The 15,470-nt window shown below is 36.2% G+C and overlaps 2 protein-coding genes across 3 annotated transcripts; both read left to right on the forward strand.

Annotated features, from left to right (window-relative positions):
• The first annotated feature begins 3,872 nt into the window (after positions 1-3,872).
• Positions 3,873-7,859, forward strand: BIN2 (Protein kinase superfamily protein). The gene is made up of 12 exons (XM_086238869.1): positions 3,873-4,137; positions 4,749-4,838; positions 5,023-5,082; positions 5,170-5,442; positions 5,520-5,594; positions 5,721-5,777; positions 6,028-6,168; positions 6,277-6,327; positions 6,402-6,497; positions 6,611-6,694; positions 7,022-7,123; positions 7,262-7,859. The coding sequence occupies exons 1-12, from the start codon at positions 4,123-4,125 to the stop codon at positions 7,361-7,363; spliced, it is 1,146 nt and encodes a 381-aa protein (XP_086094995.1). The 5' UTR covers positions 3,873-4,122; the 3' UTR covers positions 7,364-7,859.
• Positions 7,860-9,306: 1,447 nt separating this feature from the next.
• LOC147296986 (Leucine-rich repeat protein kinase family protein) lies at positions 9,307-13,464 on the forward strand. Of its 2 annotated transcripts, none has more exons than XM_086238864.1 (11): positions 9,307-9,446; positions 9,560-9,692; positions 9,975-10,046; positions 10,535-10,678; positions 10,808-10,879; positions 10,968-11,027; positions 11,139-11,221; positions 11,307-11,453; positions 11,535-11,873; positions 12,340-12,731; positions 12,918-13,464. In XM_086238864.1, exons 1-11 carry the CDS (start codon positions 9,335-9,337, stop codon positions 13,239-13,241), a joined length of 1,878 nt encoding a protein of 625 aa, XP_086094990.1. In that variant the 5' UTR covers positions 9,307-9,334; the 3' UTR covers positions 13,242-13,464. The 2 variants fall into 2 exon arrangements, with proteins under 2 accessions (XP_086094990.1, XP_086094991.1); XM_086238865.1 differs by having other exon boundaries at positions 11,313-11,453.
• Positions 13,465-15,470: the final 2,006 nt, after the last annotated feature.

The raw sequence follows: 15,470 nt of genomic DNA on the forward strand, positions 1-15,470 counted from the left end.
CTATTCAGACCACCCAAAACCACTTAGTTGACTACCTCATTAATTTTTTGCCCCATTTTGCCCATTTTGCCCCTGCATAAAAAAAAAATTCACCCCTCCCCGCCGCCGGTGCAACCCCAACCCTCCCAGCCGCCGGCACGACCCCAACCCTCCCATCGCCGGTCGACCCTACCCCTCCCCATGGCCGGCACAACCCCCCACCCCCGATCTCCCTTCTCTCTCTCTTCCCTCTCTCTGCCATCTTCTCTATCTCTCCTCTGTCTGTCTCCCTCCCTCACTGGACCACCATAGGTGGCCGGCGCGACCCCATAGACCTCCATATCGGGGGTCGCGCCGGCCACCCATGGTGGTCCGGTGAGGGAGGGAGACAGACAGAGAGGAGAGAGAGAGAAGATGGCAAAGAGAGGAAAGAGAGAAAGAGAGAAGGGAGATCGGGGGTGGGGGTGGGGGTGGGGTTGGGGTTGCGCCGGCCACCCATGGTGGTATGATGAGGGAGGGAGACAGATAGAGGGGAGAGAGAGAAGATGGCAGAGAGAGGGAAGAGAGAGAGAGAGAGATGGGAGATCGGGGGTGAGGGGGTCGTGCCGGCCATGGGGAGGGGTAGAGTCGACCGGCAATATGAGGGTTGGGGTCGCCTCGGCGGCTGGGAGGGGTGGGGTTGCGCCGGGCACCCATAGTGGTCTGGTGAGGGAGGAAGAGAGGCAGAAAGAGGGAGGCAAAGAGAGGGGAGATGGGGTGGGTCAATGGGTGGGTCGCGCTGACAGTGGGGAGGGGTGGGGTTGCGCCGTCGGGGTGGGGTGGCCGGCCAAAATTAGAGAATGAGCATGCAGGGGCAAAATGGGCAAAATGGTGGTCCTTAGTGGACCTAACTGTTTATAACCCTGCACATTTCTGATTTCTTTGACTTTGAACTTGTTCGTGGCTCCACAAGTCCACATCCACGTAGCTCCCTATTGGGACACGTGGTGCTGCCTAGACCGATGATCGAGCTACCGTACGGGAACCACAGCGGCTAACCATAGCGGCATAGCTGAGCAGCAGAGGCTGCAGAGTTCAGAAGACTACCTACAACCACACAAACACAGGACAGAGAAGCCATTTTTCAATTTGACCGAGTACTGTTCATCCACTGACCACCGACGCTACTATTGAAAACCACTTTCTATGAAACTTATTAATAATTATATATATTATATTTTGCTAACATAAAACAAATAATTGTCTATTTAGTCACAATCATAACATAATGAAAGTTACTATTAATTTTAATTTGTATCTTTATTGATTAGTTTTTCAATTCCGTAATGACTTTTGGTAAATTATGTAATTAAATAAAAAATACTAACTTTTTAAAAAGTATTAAAAAATCATTTTCAGATGCAATAGTGGTCAAAACAGTGATTTGGAGATAGACATTAGACCAAAGGCAGTCTCAGACAAAATGATTAGACACAGCCTTTTCAGTTTTCACACCTTCGCTAATGGCTAGGCTGGTTGTAAAGAAAATGTTCAGGCCCTTAGGTGAAAAAAGTAGAATTTATGTTTTCAAGGTAAATTGTAGCAAATTTTTGTTTTTTAGGTTAAAAGTTAAAACAAAATACAACTTCCCACAATGAGCCTTTGAAAGTAAAAAATATTAATTTAAGTTATAACTTTTTTTCTTTCGGCTAATCAATGAGGTAAGATGATTATGTAATGCTTTTGTGGTGTTAAATGGGGATATATAATGTGAATAAGAAAATGCAAAGGTTGATAGATGGGTCAAAGAACAATAAAATACAGAAGCTTATATAAAATGGTCAATGCATCATGCATGTAGTCTTTGAAGACTGCGAAAAGGACAATGTTACCTTCAAAATATTAAGCGGATAATTTCAACTTTTGTGACTCACCCTTCTCATTATTCTTCTTTCAATTATTATATTTGTTCATTGACAGATGGATAGCTGTAGTTTACTAATAGCATGTACAATGACTTTTTACTATATGTTATGTTATATGTTATATTTAACATAATTTTTAGCATTTAGTAATAATTTTTATGCCTTTTACTCTAATGCCATAAAAATTAAGGTTCGTTGATTTTAAATATCAAATTATAATGTTTTTTTATTTTAACTATTAAAATATTTATATCATTTTACTTTAAGTACTAAATTTCAGTTTAGATACCAATTTTAAAAAATATGGTTATATCGAGCTGTGATTGTCTAACAGTCATAACTTTTTTATTGATTTGCTGTTTTTTCAATATTTGTTAGGCTTAAACTTTAATGTTTAGTTTTTGAGTTATATGACTTTATCCCCTAAGCCTAACTCAAAAGTATGAAACTCTTAAAAATTTAAAATTTTTATAAATTTGAAACCGTCACAGTTCAATTACAACTGATTTGTGACAAATTGATTTTTATATAACAAACTGATTTGTGACCTAATTCAAAATGTCTTACTCTAGAGGTTAGTACCTAAGCTAAAAAAAATTAGTTCATGTTGCTTTATTGAAAAACTATTGATATTTAGTATTTAATCATAATTTTCTATAAAAACTATTGCTATATGTTAATATGTTTATATTTTTAATATATTCATATATATCTTTATAAATTAAATTTAATATATTAAATTATTCTAATAAATATATTATTATACATATTTTAATGAGATCTTTAATATGAGTTCAATATTAAATATATTTAAATATTATTATTTTAATACCCAAATTAATATTTTAGTATTTTTCATGTCAAAATCAAATTTAGGAATTGTAAAATTTGAATACATAGCCAATCAACTCATGTCTCTTGCTGCAACTTTTTTATCCATGTGAATATCATTTCCTCTCTCTCTCTCTCCTCATGAGACCCAACACTTTTTCAACCAATCACTTTCTTTCACTTAATTTTTTATTCTTTCTTTACCCATACTTTTTAAATGGTGGGTCTACTTTTTTCTTAAATTTCTCAATAGCAATTGTTAAATTTAACTATGTCATTGTAGTAAGTTTTTTTTTATTTTATCAATTTTACTATATTTAGGATATAGCATAGCATTTAGCCATACTTTTGTACATGTTCTAAGTGGACCAAGTTATTAGACCATCAGCTGCCAAATCAATACCAGCCTTGGTTATAAGCCCTCCCTGTTGCTCTTGGACGTGAACATTGCACAACCAATCCTCTGCAATTCTTATTGTCGGATAAACATAAAGTCGCTAATTCAAAATTTCCATGTATATAAGGCTATGAGCATTTTGTTTTCTAAATATGGGAGATGGGAATTTGAATATGGAATATATTCATATAAAATTGAAAAAATTCTACTAAATTAATAATTAGTCGGTGAAATTATAAATATTTCAAAATACAGCATTATTAATCCATTCAATAATTTTGATTTTACAGTTAATTACAGTACATGTATTGTTGCATTTATTAGAAAATGTGGTGAATGTATATATAACAGTGTCACACATGGTATGCTACAACATGATTACAAGTGGCGAACAAAATTATTCTTCATTGATGAGAGAAGTCTCATACCATGTCCTTTCCATTTTCCATGACTAATGGTGTGTTGGAAAAATTGTAGGCAACTAATATCCAGATGATTCTTCTTCGCTGAAAAAAGTTTGGAAAGAAAACAAAAGAAAATAGTGATACAGAGACAGATTACTTACCGTTGAAAAACAAATAAAATAATAATATAAAGAAAGAAATGCTTAATTGCTTTGTGGAAATTGGAAAAAGGAAAAAGACAAAGGGGGAATCGGGCAATTGACGACGTCGGCGGACAGCAGATCGAAAGAAAGAAAGGGGCATGGTCGTAATTGGAGGCAAGAGTAGGGGCCCTTATAGAGAAAAGAAGAAGCAAAGACTGAGAAAGAAGAGCTGGAATCACATGGGTTTGTTGTTTGTCTAATTGTCTCTGCCAGGGACCTCCAAATTCTCCATTCTTTAATCTGCAATCTCCAATCTCCAATCTCATCCACCACCATCACTCCATCACCACCATGACCTTCTCCTCCTCCTTCTTCTTCATCATCCCCACAACAATCACCCTTTGACTTTTTCCATTGCCCTTCCCCTTCCGCTTTTTCTCTTTCACCTTACCTCCATCGCCAACATGGCTGACGATAAGGTACTAGCTCTCATCCCTTTCTTTCAGAATGTTTGTTTTCTAGAGAATGAAGCTTGCTCAGCTTACTGGCAGCTCACTTTGTTTTTCGTTCATCTGGGTTTCATTTTCAGCTAAGTTTCTTCTAGCTTTGGGGTTTGTTTGGGTTTGATTAGCAGTCATATTAGCTCATGTCCAGCTTTTACTCAGATCGTAATGATATTAGCTTAGCTCCAGTTTTTTACACAGATCACAGTGATATTAGCTTGGTTTGGGCTTGATTAACATCGGAAGCCTTTGTGTAACTTGGGTTTGATTATGTTTTAATCTGCACCACACTCACTTCATGTGCTACCCGATCTGATTCATTTTCGTTTTTTTTTTTTTCATTTGTTTGTGGATGCTCGCTGTGTTTGTTTAGGTTTGTGGGTTTTATTCTTAAAGAAGAATAATAATAAAAATAATGATGCATCCTTCTTCAAGATTTGAGCCATCTAATTTTCTTTGGGACTCAAAGAATGTACTTCTTGTAGCCTTTATTTACTTTTATATTTTGTTCGTGGTCTGCGGTTGTTGGGGTTCTTGGTGCTACGGAAAATCTGTTCCCTTCAAATCTAACTTGATGTGTTATGCAGGAAATTTCTGCCCCTGTCGTAGATGGTAGCGATCCAACTGGTCACATCATTTCCACAACCATTGGAGGCAAAAATGGAGAACCCAAACAGGTAAGCATTCTTGAAATTGACCTTTTGCTTCTGTGTCATTCTTAAGGTATACTTCTTGATTGAGCTGAAAGGTCAAAATATGATTGTTAATCCCATTTTGGTGATCTAGATGCCTTTATAGCTGATCAGGGTTCATTTTCTTCTCCGGGGAAGTTGATTTCTTTTGCTTTTATGCTTTTTGCAGACCATTAGTTACATGGCAGAGCGTGTTGTGGGAACTGGGTCATTTGGAATTGTTTTCCAGGTATTTTAAATTATCATCTTCCTAGATATTGATGTCCCAGTACCATTTTATTTATCATGTACCATGCTGATAATTCTTTTCTCTCAGGCAAAATGCTTGGAAACTGGTGAGACCGTGGCTATAAAGAAGGTTTTACAGGACAGAAGATATAAGAACCGAGAACTTCAATTGATGCGTGTGATGGATCATCCGAATGTGGTTTCTTTGAAGCATTGTTTCTTTTCCACTACAAGTAAAAATGAACTTTTTCTCAATTTGGTAATGGAATATGTCCCGGAGACCATGTATCGGGTTTTGAAGCATTACAGCAATGGAAACCAGAGAATGCCACTAATCTATGTCAAACTTTACATGTACCAGGTATGCATGATGCACCTTTCGGTTGTTGAATTGTTGTTTTATATTCTTTCTAACATTAATTTGGCGTTGTTTTCCAGATTTTTAGAGGGCTCGCCTACATACACACCGTTCCTGGAGTTTGCCACAGAGATTTGAAGCCTCAAAATCTTTTGGTATCCTATTCTAAAACTTGTGACTTTCACTTGTCTATATATGTAGTTATATACAGTTATAGACGTATACATATACTTCTATATAATTACCTCAGATTTTCTGAAGTCAATCTTGGTTCCCTACAGGTTGATCCTCTTACTCACCAGGTTAAGCTTTGTGATTTTGGAAGTGCAAAAATGCTGGTATGTTGACTAAACTTTAGGGTTGAACATACATTATTTTCTGGGCGCCGTCTAGCTCCCTTTTGGATAATTTTAGAACTGTCTGTGGAAGACATTGATCTTGCTACTTCTTTGATTTCCTATGCTATTTTTCTTTTTTTTTGGGTAGGAAGTTTCTATGCTAGTTGAGGCAATCTATCTTTTGGTTATCTGTATTTTGTTCTTTCCATATAGTGTTTCATGAACTTATCATAAATCTGCTTGTCTTCAGGTGAAAGGTGAAGCAAACATATCATACATATGTTCACGTTTCTATCGGGCTCCAGAACTTATATTTGGTGCAACGGATTATACAACTTCAATCGATATCTGGTCAGCTGGTTGTGTCCTAGCGGAGCTTCTTTTGGGCCAGGTTAGCAGTTTCTTTTGAATAATTTTAAGACATTTATTTTTTACTATGTTTGCAGGGATAATTTAGTTCCTACTATAGTTAGCTTACTCAAAACACTATATTTTGTAGCCATTGTTTCCTGGAGAAAATGCAGTGGACCAGCTTGTGGAGATCATCAAGGTGCAGAGTGATTATCAATCTTGAATTATGCAATTTTCATAATGAGGGTCAGCATCTTACAATCTGTCTTACAGGTTCTTGGCACACCAACACGTGAAGAAATTCGTTGTATGAATCCAAATTATACGGATTTTAGGTTTCCACAGATAAAAGCACACCCTTGGCACAAGGTATTTGGTTTGCTTCTTTCTTATAGGACACGTACTCTTACTTGATTTATAGAGTACAATTATGGTGTTTCTTTAATGTGGTAGATTCCTATTAACTTGGATCCTTGATATAGGTTTTCCACAAACGGATGCCTCCAGAAGCAATCGATCTGGCTTCACGACTGCTGCAATACTCGCCAAGTCTTCGCTGCACAGCTGTAAGTTCAATTCTGCTTTTAATTTGATAGGGTTATGTCATGCTGTATGGTTTGAGGATCCAGTCTTGTTCAATAGTCGCTAATCAATGTGGCATGTTAAAGGTTGTGACCTGTGTCCTTGAATTTTCAAAATTAGTGTATAAAGCCGTTTGTTGTTTTCTTCTTGTGTGTGTCATGCTCAATACTCATGAGGTCAGTTTTGGTCACTACTGACGGATTAGTTTTCCAATGTCAAAGATTTTTCTTTTGGTATCTGAAATATGAAGTTATAGTTCTCATGTATGTTGTGGCTCTCCTGTTTGACTAGGATTTACTTTGTCTTTGCAGCTAGAAGCATGTGCACATTCCTTCTTTGATGAACTTCGTGAGTCCAATGCTCGCTTACCAAATGGTCGCCCACTTCCTCCTCTCTTTAATTTTAAACAGGAGGTATGTTGTTTCTTCTTATTATTTAATTTTAGAGTCTGAACATACCTGTCCATAATTAGAAGAAAATGCATGAATTGTACTTAAGGGTTTGAACATGCCTGTCCGATTGCTACCTGGACTAATCCTTTCTCCTTACAGTTGGCCGGGGCTTCTCCAGAGCTTATCAATAAGTTGATACCTGAGCATGTGAAACGCCAGATGGGTCTAAATTTCTTGCATCCGCATCCAGCCGGCACATAAATGTGGACAAGTTTAAGGTGCAGTTACAATCTTCCAGTTGACGTGTGAGACAAAGGTTTACTATCTTTGTGGTTAAAATCACCACGGATTGAAGCCTGACAATCATCATTTGTTGCTCTACGAAGAAGAGTACAAACTGAGATGGATGGCTTCACGTAATGTGTTCTTTTGTATGATGTCCTCCCTTATCCCTCACTCCTACCCTCCTTTTCCCGAAATTCCTTTTTGTTCCTGTACATGTTTGATAGTAAATATAGCCTGAGTTGGACTGGTAAGAAAAGCTGCTAGAGAGGAAAAGCTAGGAAAAGTGTATCTATATAGCTAGGAAGAGGGCTCCTAATAGAAGAATGTTGGTTGCTGGATTTGGTTTTACTCTACTTAAATGTTGTTTCTTATTAGTTCTGATGTGGTTTGTGGTGGCTGACTTGAAATTGCGGACAAATATTTTACTTTACTGTTTGTGAAAACTTAAGGTAATGCATTGTTCTCTGCTTAATGTACTGCTCCCCCACCCTACTCTACATACTGCTGCATTTCCACACTTTTCTGCTCATACCTTTCATTAATCTTTCTTGAATTGTTGGTGGAATTTCATGCCTGCAAGGATAATTTTCAAGCGCAAAATTCAAATGGTGCATCCTTTTTACCCTACAACAATAATAATTTGTTAGGGAGAGGCAAAAGAGAAGTTCAAGATGTTCTCGTCTTGTCATTTATTTTGTGGGGTCTTATCATTTTCCAGCAATTTCTTCCCATTGGATGTGCGGTATCAGTTTGTGGCTTCAACTTGCTGTGGATAGGGGTGAGTTTTGGATTGGATAATCCAAATTTCATCAATTTCGATCTGAAAATTTTTAATTTTAGAATACTCGAATCAAAAGCTGAAAATGCCAAAATTCCAAAATTCCAAAATTCCGAAAAAAATTGGATTGGAATTTGGATGCTAAACCCTAAATACAACCCTAGCTGTGTGGTTTGAAATTTTGAATTAGTCCCCGGAAAAGCCCGTCGAAAATATTTAAATTTTTTATTTTTTAAATGAATAAAGAAAAAGAAACGAAGTCGTTTGGGTAAGAGTGAGTGTGTCCTTTGCGCACAGAAAAGTCCAAAATACCGGCAGCATAAAAGTTGGCGCCACTGAGGAGTCTACACTTGAAAATTTACATTAAAATTAAATACAAAATGGGTCTACGAATTTTACAATAAATTTTAATTTGGTCTACTAATTATAAAAAGTGTTAATTTAGTCAACGAACTTTTCAAATTATATCAAAGCAGTACAAATGTTAACTTACATCAAAAAATTAACGGAATTGGTCACATGTAAATGTGATGAATGAACTAAAATGCCTTTGAAAGTTAATGGAAGTTAACGTTTGTACTACTTTGGTACAACTTAAAAAATTTATGGACCAAATTGATACTTTTTATAGTTAATAGATCAAATTGAAATTTACTGTAAAGTTCATAAACTATTTTTGTATTTAACCATTTACGTTACTTCTCTACTCAAAACGGAACACTAAGAACCCACCTACACTCGCAGTCTTCCATTGACATTCACGCCGTCCATCCAACCAAGTCTACAAATCCAACGTCCAAAACACAATAACATGCACCATAATCCTAAAGCCAACCACACAGAACCCTCAATTATCTTACTACTGTGGGAGACAATCTCTGTCACTTCCCAAATCTCGAGCTGCGTTCCTGGTCTTACGATCTTAAACCAAGTTTTCTTTTTGTTTTATAATTATTTTATTTATAATGGTTTTCGAGGTAAAGAGGAGTAGTCTGAGTAGATTCGAAACAAAGAAACAAAGAAACAAAGAAACAAAGAAACAAAGGAGAAGTGGTTCAATCAAAGCACAAACAATCTTTGACTCTCTGCATTAGCAGTAAAAAGTTGCCATAACTAGTTGTCTGCTTCCTGCTTTGCTTTTTTCGCTGGCCTCTTTTTTTCTGTTAAAAATGGAAAAGAAACATGTAAAGCTGCTTTTTGGGTTTTGCTTCTTCTACTTGTGTATGCCATTGGTTGCAGCCTCTGACAGTCTTCTCTCTCCCAAGGGTGTCAACTATGAAGGTCTGGCCCTTCAAGATTTAAAACCAAAATCCATTTTCCATTTTTATTTTATTTTTTATTTTATGATACATGATGAAGTATATGTCTACTGTTCCTATTTTTGCGTGGTTCAGTGGCTGCATTAATGGCAGTGAAGAGAGAGATGAAGGATGAGTTGCTTGTGATGGATGGGTGGGACATAAACTCCGTTGATCCATGCACTTGGTACATGGTCGGTTGCTCTCCTGAGGGCTCTGTAATCTCCCTGTAAGTGTTCCTCATTCTTCAATCTCCATCATATATTATTCTCTATTTGTTTGTCAAGAAAATCGAATGGGAAAGATAGCTTGCAAAGCATTGGATGGTACATTTTTGTTATTTGGAAATCAATTAAACAAAAAACAAATGATGTGTTCTTAATAAGCATATAGCGGGTATTTTGAACCAGAGGTTTCTTTCAAGCTATGATTTATGCAATTGGGTTGTCTATTACTGGTATGCATGTCTAGCTAAACTCGAAATGGGATTCTATGCTATTATTTTTTTTAGTGAAATGGCCAGCACGGGTTTATCGGGAATGCTTTCGCCGAGTATTGGGAATTTGAGTCACCTTCGGACACTGTAAGCCCCTTTCTTTGTGTATTTCTGAATGAGTTTGATTGCCACTCCAAATGTATTCTCTCTTGTGGAACAATTTGGTTTTTCTTTGATCATGTAGTCAGCTCTTCTTTAATTGTCATTCAATACATAGTAATGTTAAAAAAATAAATTAATTTGGTGACTTGAATCAAAATCCAAGTGAAAAATCCAAGAATGATTTCAGTTCAAACATGCTTCATAACAATGTAGAGTACTTTTTAGGTTGAGAACTTTTGGAACACTAGGGCAATTTCAAGTGTTTTAGGAGGCCTGGTTATAGGAATTTTTTTCTTTCTTTTTGTAATTGTGTACATGTAAGGGAATATATTATTCTGAATCTTGTTGATTGCAATAGTGAAAGAAATTGAAATGTGAATCTTCATGAGCATTACCTGCAAGGGGAAAGAAAAAGTATACTTCCCTTGCAGTTATGACTTGTTAATTTATGCTTCTAGTTTCTTCAATTACAGGTTGTTACAAAACAATCAGTTATCTGGTCCTATCCCACCTGAGATAGGGAAGCTCTCAGAGCTTCAAACTCTTGACCTTTCGGGTAACCAGTTTTCTGGAGACATTCCGAGCTCTTTGGGGTTTCTTACTCATCTAAGTTACTTGTGAGTAGGGCTTACAATTGATGGGGCACTGTTATTTTTGGTGATTCTAATTCGATGTTTGCTATGGTTTTAGCATTGTTTCCTTCTAACCATTTGTGCTTGAAACCATTTCCATGCCAAGTTTTTCAGGAGGCTTAGTAGAAATAAGTTAAGTGGTCAAATTCCTAGACTTGTTGCCGATCTCACAGGTCTTTCATTCTTGTATGTGTTACATCATTTGTAACTGTGTTTTTTAATTTCTGGATTGTTTAAAGTGATTTTAAATTTTTTTATTAACTCTATTGCACAGGGATTTATCGTTTAATAATCTTAGTGGTCCCACTCCAAAAATTCTGGCAAAGGGCTTCAGGTGAGGTCATTGATTTTGTTTTATAATGTTAAAACTGAAAATAGTCTCCAACATATAGCTAGCTACCTTATGTGATTTCATCTGTTTGAGAGTGTACATGTTTCATTGCAGTGTTACAGGGAACATTTTTCTTTGCAATCCTTCTTCAGCAGACTCGGCACAAATCTGCATGGGTATCTCAAAACCAGTAAATGGTAACGTAAATTCAACCTCTCAAATACATGTTGTATTGTGCACGTCATTAGATACAGATACATATTCCTAATAATTTACTTGCAGACACAGGTTCACCGCAGAAAGTCAGTGGCCATCACCGTTGGGTGCTTTCTGTTGCTGTAGGCATTAGTTGCACATTCGTCATTTCTGTTATGCTGCTTGTCTGTTGGGTGCATTGGTACAGGTCTCGTCTTCTCTTTACATCTTATGGTATGTACTAGTCCCTAACTCGCTTTATCGACCATATACATGACGATATTTATCTTAAGATATTGTGATTCATATTTGCAGTGCAGCAAGATTATGAATTTGATATTAGTCATCTGAAGAGGTTTTCCTATCGTGAGTTGCAACATGCTACGAGCAATTTCAGTTCCAAAAACATCCTAGGACAAGGTGGATATGGAGTCGTTTATAAAGGATGTCTTCCAAATAGAACAGTTGTGGCAGTTAAGAGACTGAGAGATCCAAATTTCACTGGAGAAGTGCAGTTTCAAACTGAAGTTGAAATGATCGGCTTGGCTTTGCACCGAAACCTTTTACGGTTGTATGGATTTTGTATGACATCGAACGAGAGGTTGCTTGTTTATCCTTATATGCCAAATGGGAGTGTTGCTGACCGTTTGAGAGGTCTGTTTCATCTTGTTGCTTTCACGTGCATCTCTCTCTCAGACTCACATACACACACACAAATCCATTTCATGAAGTAGGACATGTATTATTTTGAGGTTTACATGCATAAAAATAATATTTGATATATTACTATTTACTAGTATGTCTCAACTTTTCATTATGTTTGAAAATAAATCTCAATCCATTAGTTATCCTGATTCAGAAATTATTTCAGAAGATACTGCTGTATTTCTTCTCACATTAAAATCTCTGTTCTTTAATAAATAAAACATTCTAGACTTCCGTATGTACATGTAGCAAAATTCAATTCAATTCATGGTTGGATTTTTTACCCTGTATCTTAATTGACGTTTTTCTATTTTTAATGCATTTGTGTTCTCATTAAATTTAAAAGTATACCTCAGTAGCTTATTAATTTTATTTCTTCACTATTTGTTCCTTATGATTTGATGCTTATTAGCAGACACTTGTCGAGAAAAACCATCATTGGATTGGAACAGAAGACTGTGTATTGCCCTTGGGGCTGCCCGTGGACTTGTATACTTGCATGAACAGTGTAATCCAAAAATTATTCACAGGGATGTCAAAGCTGCAAACATTTTATTGGATGAAAGTTTTGAAGCTGTAGTTGGGGATTTTGGTCTTGCTAAGCTGTTAGATCGGAGGGAGTCACATGTCACTACTGCAGTGCGGGGCACTGTAGGACACATAGCACCAGAATATCTCTCAACAGGACAGTCTTCTGAAAAAACTGATGTTTTTGGATTTGGCATACTGCTTCTAGAACTCATAACAGGGCAAAAGGCATTAGATGCTGGAAATGGTCAAGTTCAGAAGGGAATGATTCTTGATTGGGTATGTAGTTTTACATGTTTTTTCTGTTTTTTTTTTTTTTTTTTTGTGTGTGGTCTATCTCTCATGCAAAGTTGTCAAGTCCGTGCTAATTCTAAAGCCGCAAATTCTTTTCTTGTTAGTATTTTTTTTTTTGTCTCAGTTTATGCTTCCTTTTCACAATTTTCGCACATTGTTCAAACAATGCAGGTTAGAACCTTACATGAGGAGAAGAGGCTGGAAGTGCTAGTGGACAGGGATCTTAAAGGATGTTTTGATGCAATAGAGCTGGAAAAATCTGTGGAGTTGGCTCTGCAGTGTACTCTGTCAAGTCCCAACCTTCGGCCGAAGATGTCAGAGGTCTTGAAGGTTTTGGAAGGCCTTGTTGGTGAATCAGGACAAACAACAGAGGAATCACTAGGTGGAACCAACCTTTGTGAGGCCAGGGCTTGTGCTTTCTCCAGGAATTCTAGTGATGTTAATCAAGAGTCTTCTTTCATCATTGAAGCTATTGAGCTTTCAGGACCTCGGTAACAAGCAAATATCAATTGCACCCATCATAGTATGCAACTGTAAATGAATTTTGCATTTTATTGGGATACTATATAACAGAGTTATTGTTTCTTTACGATGGTGTGACTAGAGTGATGGTGCAATGGATGAGAAAAACTATCATGAGACGGTCTTATACGTCCCATGTCTCATGTATTTATTTATTTCATTACATAATTTATCATGTAATCATGAGAGAGACAGACATAATATATAAAACAATCTAATGAAAGCTTTTCTCTGCATTGCAATAGATAGCCAATTCAAATGATAACATAGACCCTTTCTAAAGGACCTACCAATGATTGAGACCCTTGGAAGAAAGAACCTATTAATTGTAAGTTGTACCACATAAGATGTGTTGGCACAGCACTGTCTGCACATGTGCCAGCCCTTAGTTTCGTTCTCAATTAAGGTCATAGTCTTTGTTCTTTATTAGGGTTGGCGTGTACAACACTAATTTGGTGGGTGAGTGCCTGTAGGGCCAACCTTCTTTATACATCATCTGGGTTGGGTGTATACGTGTTGGGTTTACACAGGATTCACCTGCAGAATTTTCATGGCCTTGGTCAACATATACCTGTCATCCCATTATCTTCTGTTCTACAGTACATTCCATGAATTGCATTGATCTGAGTCGTTGAGATTATAACATTTTTTGTGGTACCCAATTTGACTGAGTAATCTTTGCAATTATTGCAGGTGCTGTATGTGAGTATGTCTTAACCAGATATGTCTCTTTAGGAACTTTAAATGGTGTGTTTTGTGTCTGCTGGAGAAATGGTATTATCACATTATATGACCACTAACTCTTCCATTCATTTTGTTCACACTTTATCCCCTCTCCCTCCAAAAGAATACAAGTTAAAAGATCAAAAGAAAAAGACACATATGGCCAAAACTACATGGTTTAATTTCTGTGTTGATCTTGTGTCAATACTCATATGTTGTTTTGAGTCTCAACTTAATATAAATCCCCTTTCACCTTACTTGTCACCTAGTCATACTTATCTTCTCTTCTACAAACTCTCCATATCACAGGAAATTATAAATAAGGATATATACTGAGAAGAAATAGGTAGTGTTCCGTTGAAGTAAAGTTATCATACCCAATTGGTTAATAGAATTGAACATTTATTTGACTCCTTCAACAGTCTGTCTCTTCTGGGTTGTAGCCTTGCAAGTGTTTTACAATGTTAACTGTATCGGTTGCAGATATTGCATGGGTCACTGTTAATACTCATTGGCTCGTTGTAAGGATTTATGGCATTTTATTTTTGACACAAATTTTCAATGAGACTTACTCCACATAAGATTTTAAATATCCGAACCGTTTATTTTTTAGGTTTTCATTAAAGGATATTCTTGCAAAAAATAAAATGATATTAGGCAAATCGGAAACCATTTAGCATGTAAGATTAAATGACTAATATTTTAAGTGTTTATTTTGTTGATCATTAAATATTTGTAGGTAAATGATTTTTAATTTACCTAATTTTTTTATAAAGATAATTTTTAATAGAAACCTAAATAATAGACGGTTCGAATTGTTGAAATTTTATATAACATGTCTCCATTGAAAATTTGTATCAAAATATGAATCCACCCCCATCAAATTATGATGCAAAGTTTCAAACCTAACCTATTATTAGCCACTCACCTTTTTCTACATTTTGTAAACTTATATTTCATGATGCACCATACCTTATAATACCCATGTGCATTATTGCAACCCAATTAATGAAATTTGAGCCAAAGTTATCTTATAATAAATTTTGATGATATATTAACATGCATCATGCATGTGGTATTTCCTGACATTGGAAATAATTAAGTATATCCCTAGTAAAAGTCTAAATAGGCGAAAAGGTTGATTCAAACAACAATACTAATTCATATGAGCTTTTTCTATTACATTGAAAGGGATAAAAACTTCAACTTTATTAGAATTCTAACTCATATTTTCAGACTTCACACAATATGCATTAGCTTTAAAAATTTATTTTATATTAATTACGTAGTAAAGTAATTGTGAGAGAAAAACATATACGGTCTAAGATATTAAGATATTTTTTCTTTTTCTATATGATCACATATTTTTGTGATGAGAAGCACATATTGAGTTGCTACCGAATCAAAATATACATATTTGTGCACAGCCAACCAACCCACATACTATAGAACCCCAAAACCATTGAAATTCTGAAACCT

Source organism: Dryas octopetala, chromosome 1 (assembly GCF_963921425.1).
Source record: "Dryas octopetala chromosome 1, drDryOcto1.1, whole genome shotgun sequence".
NCBI classification, from domain to species: domain Eukaryota; kingdom Viridiplantae; phylum Streptophyta; class Magnoliopsida; order Rosales; family Rosaceae; genus Dryas; species Dryas octopetala.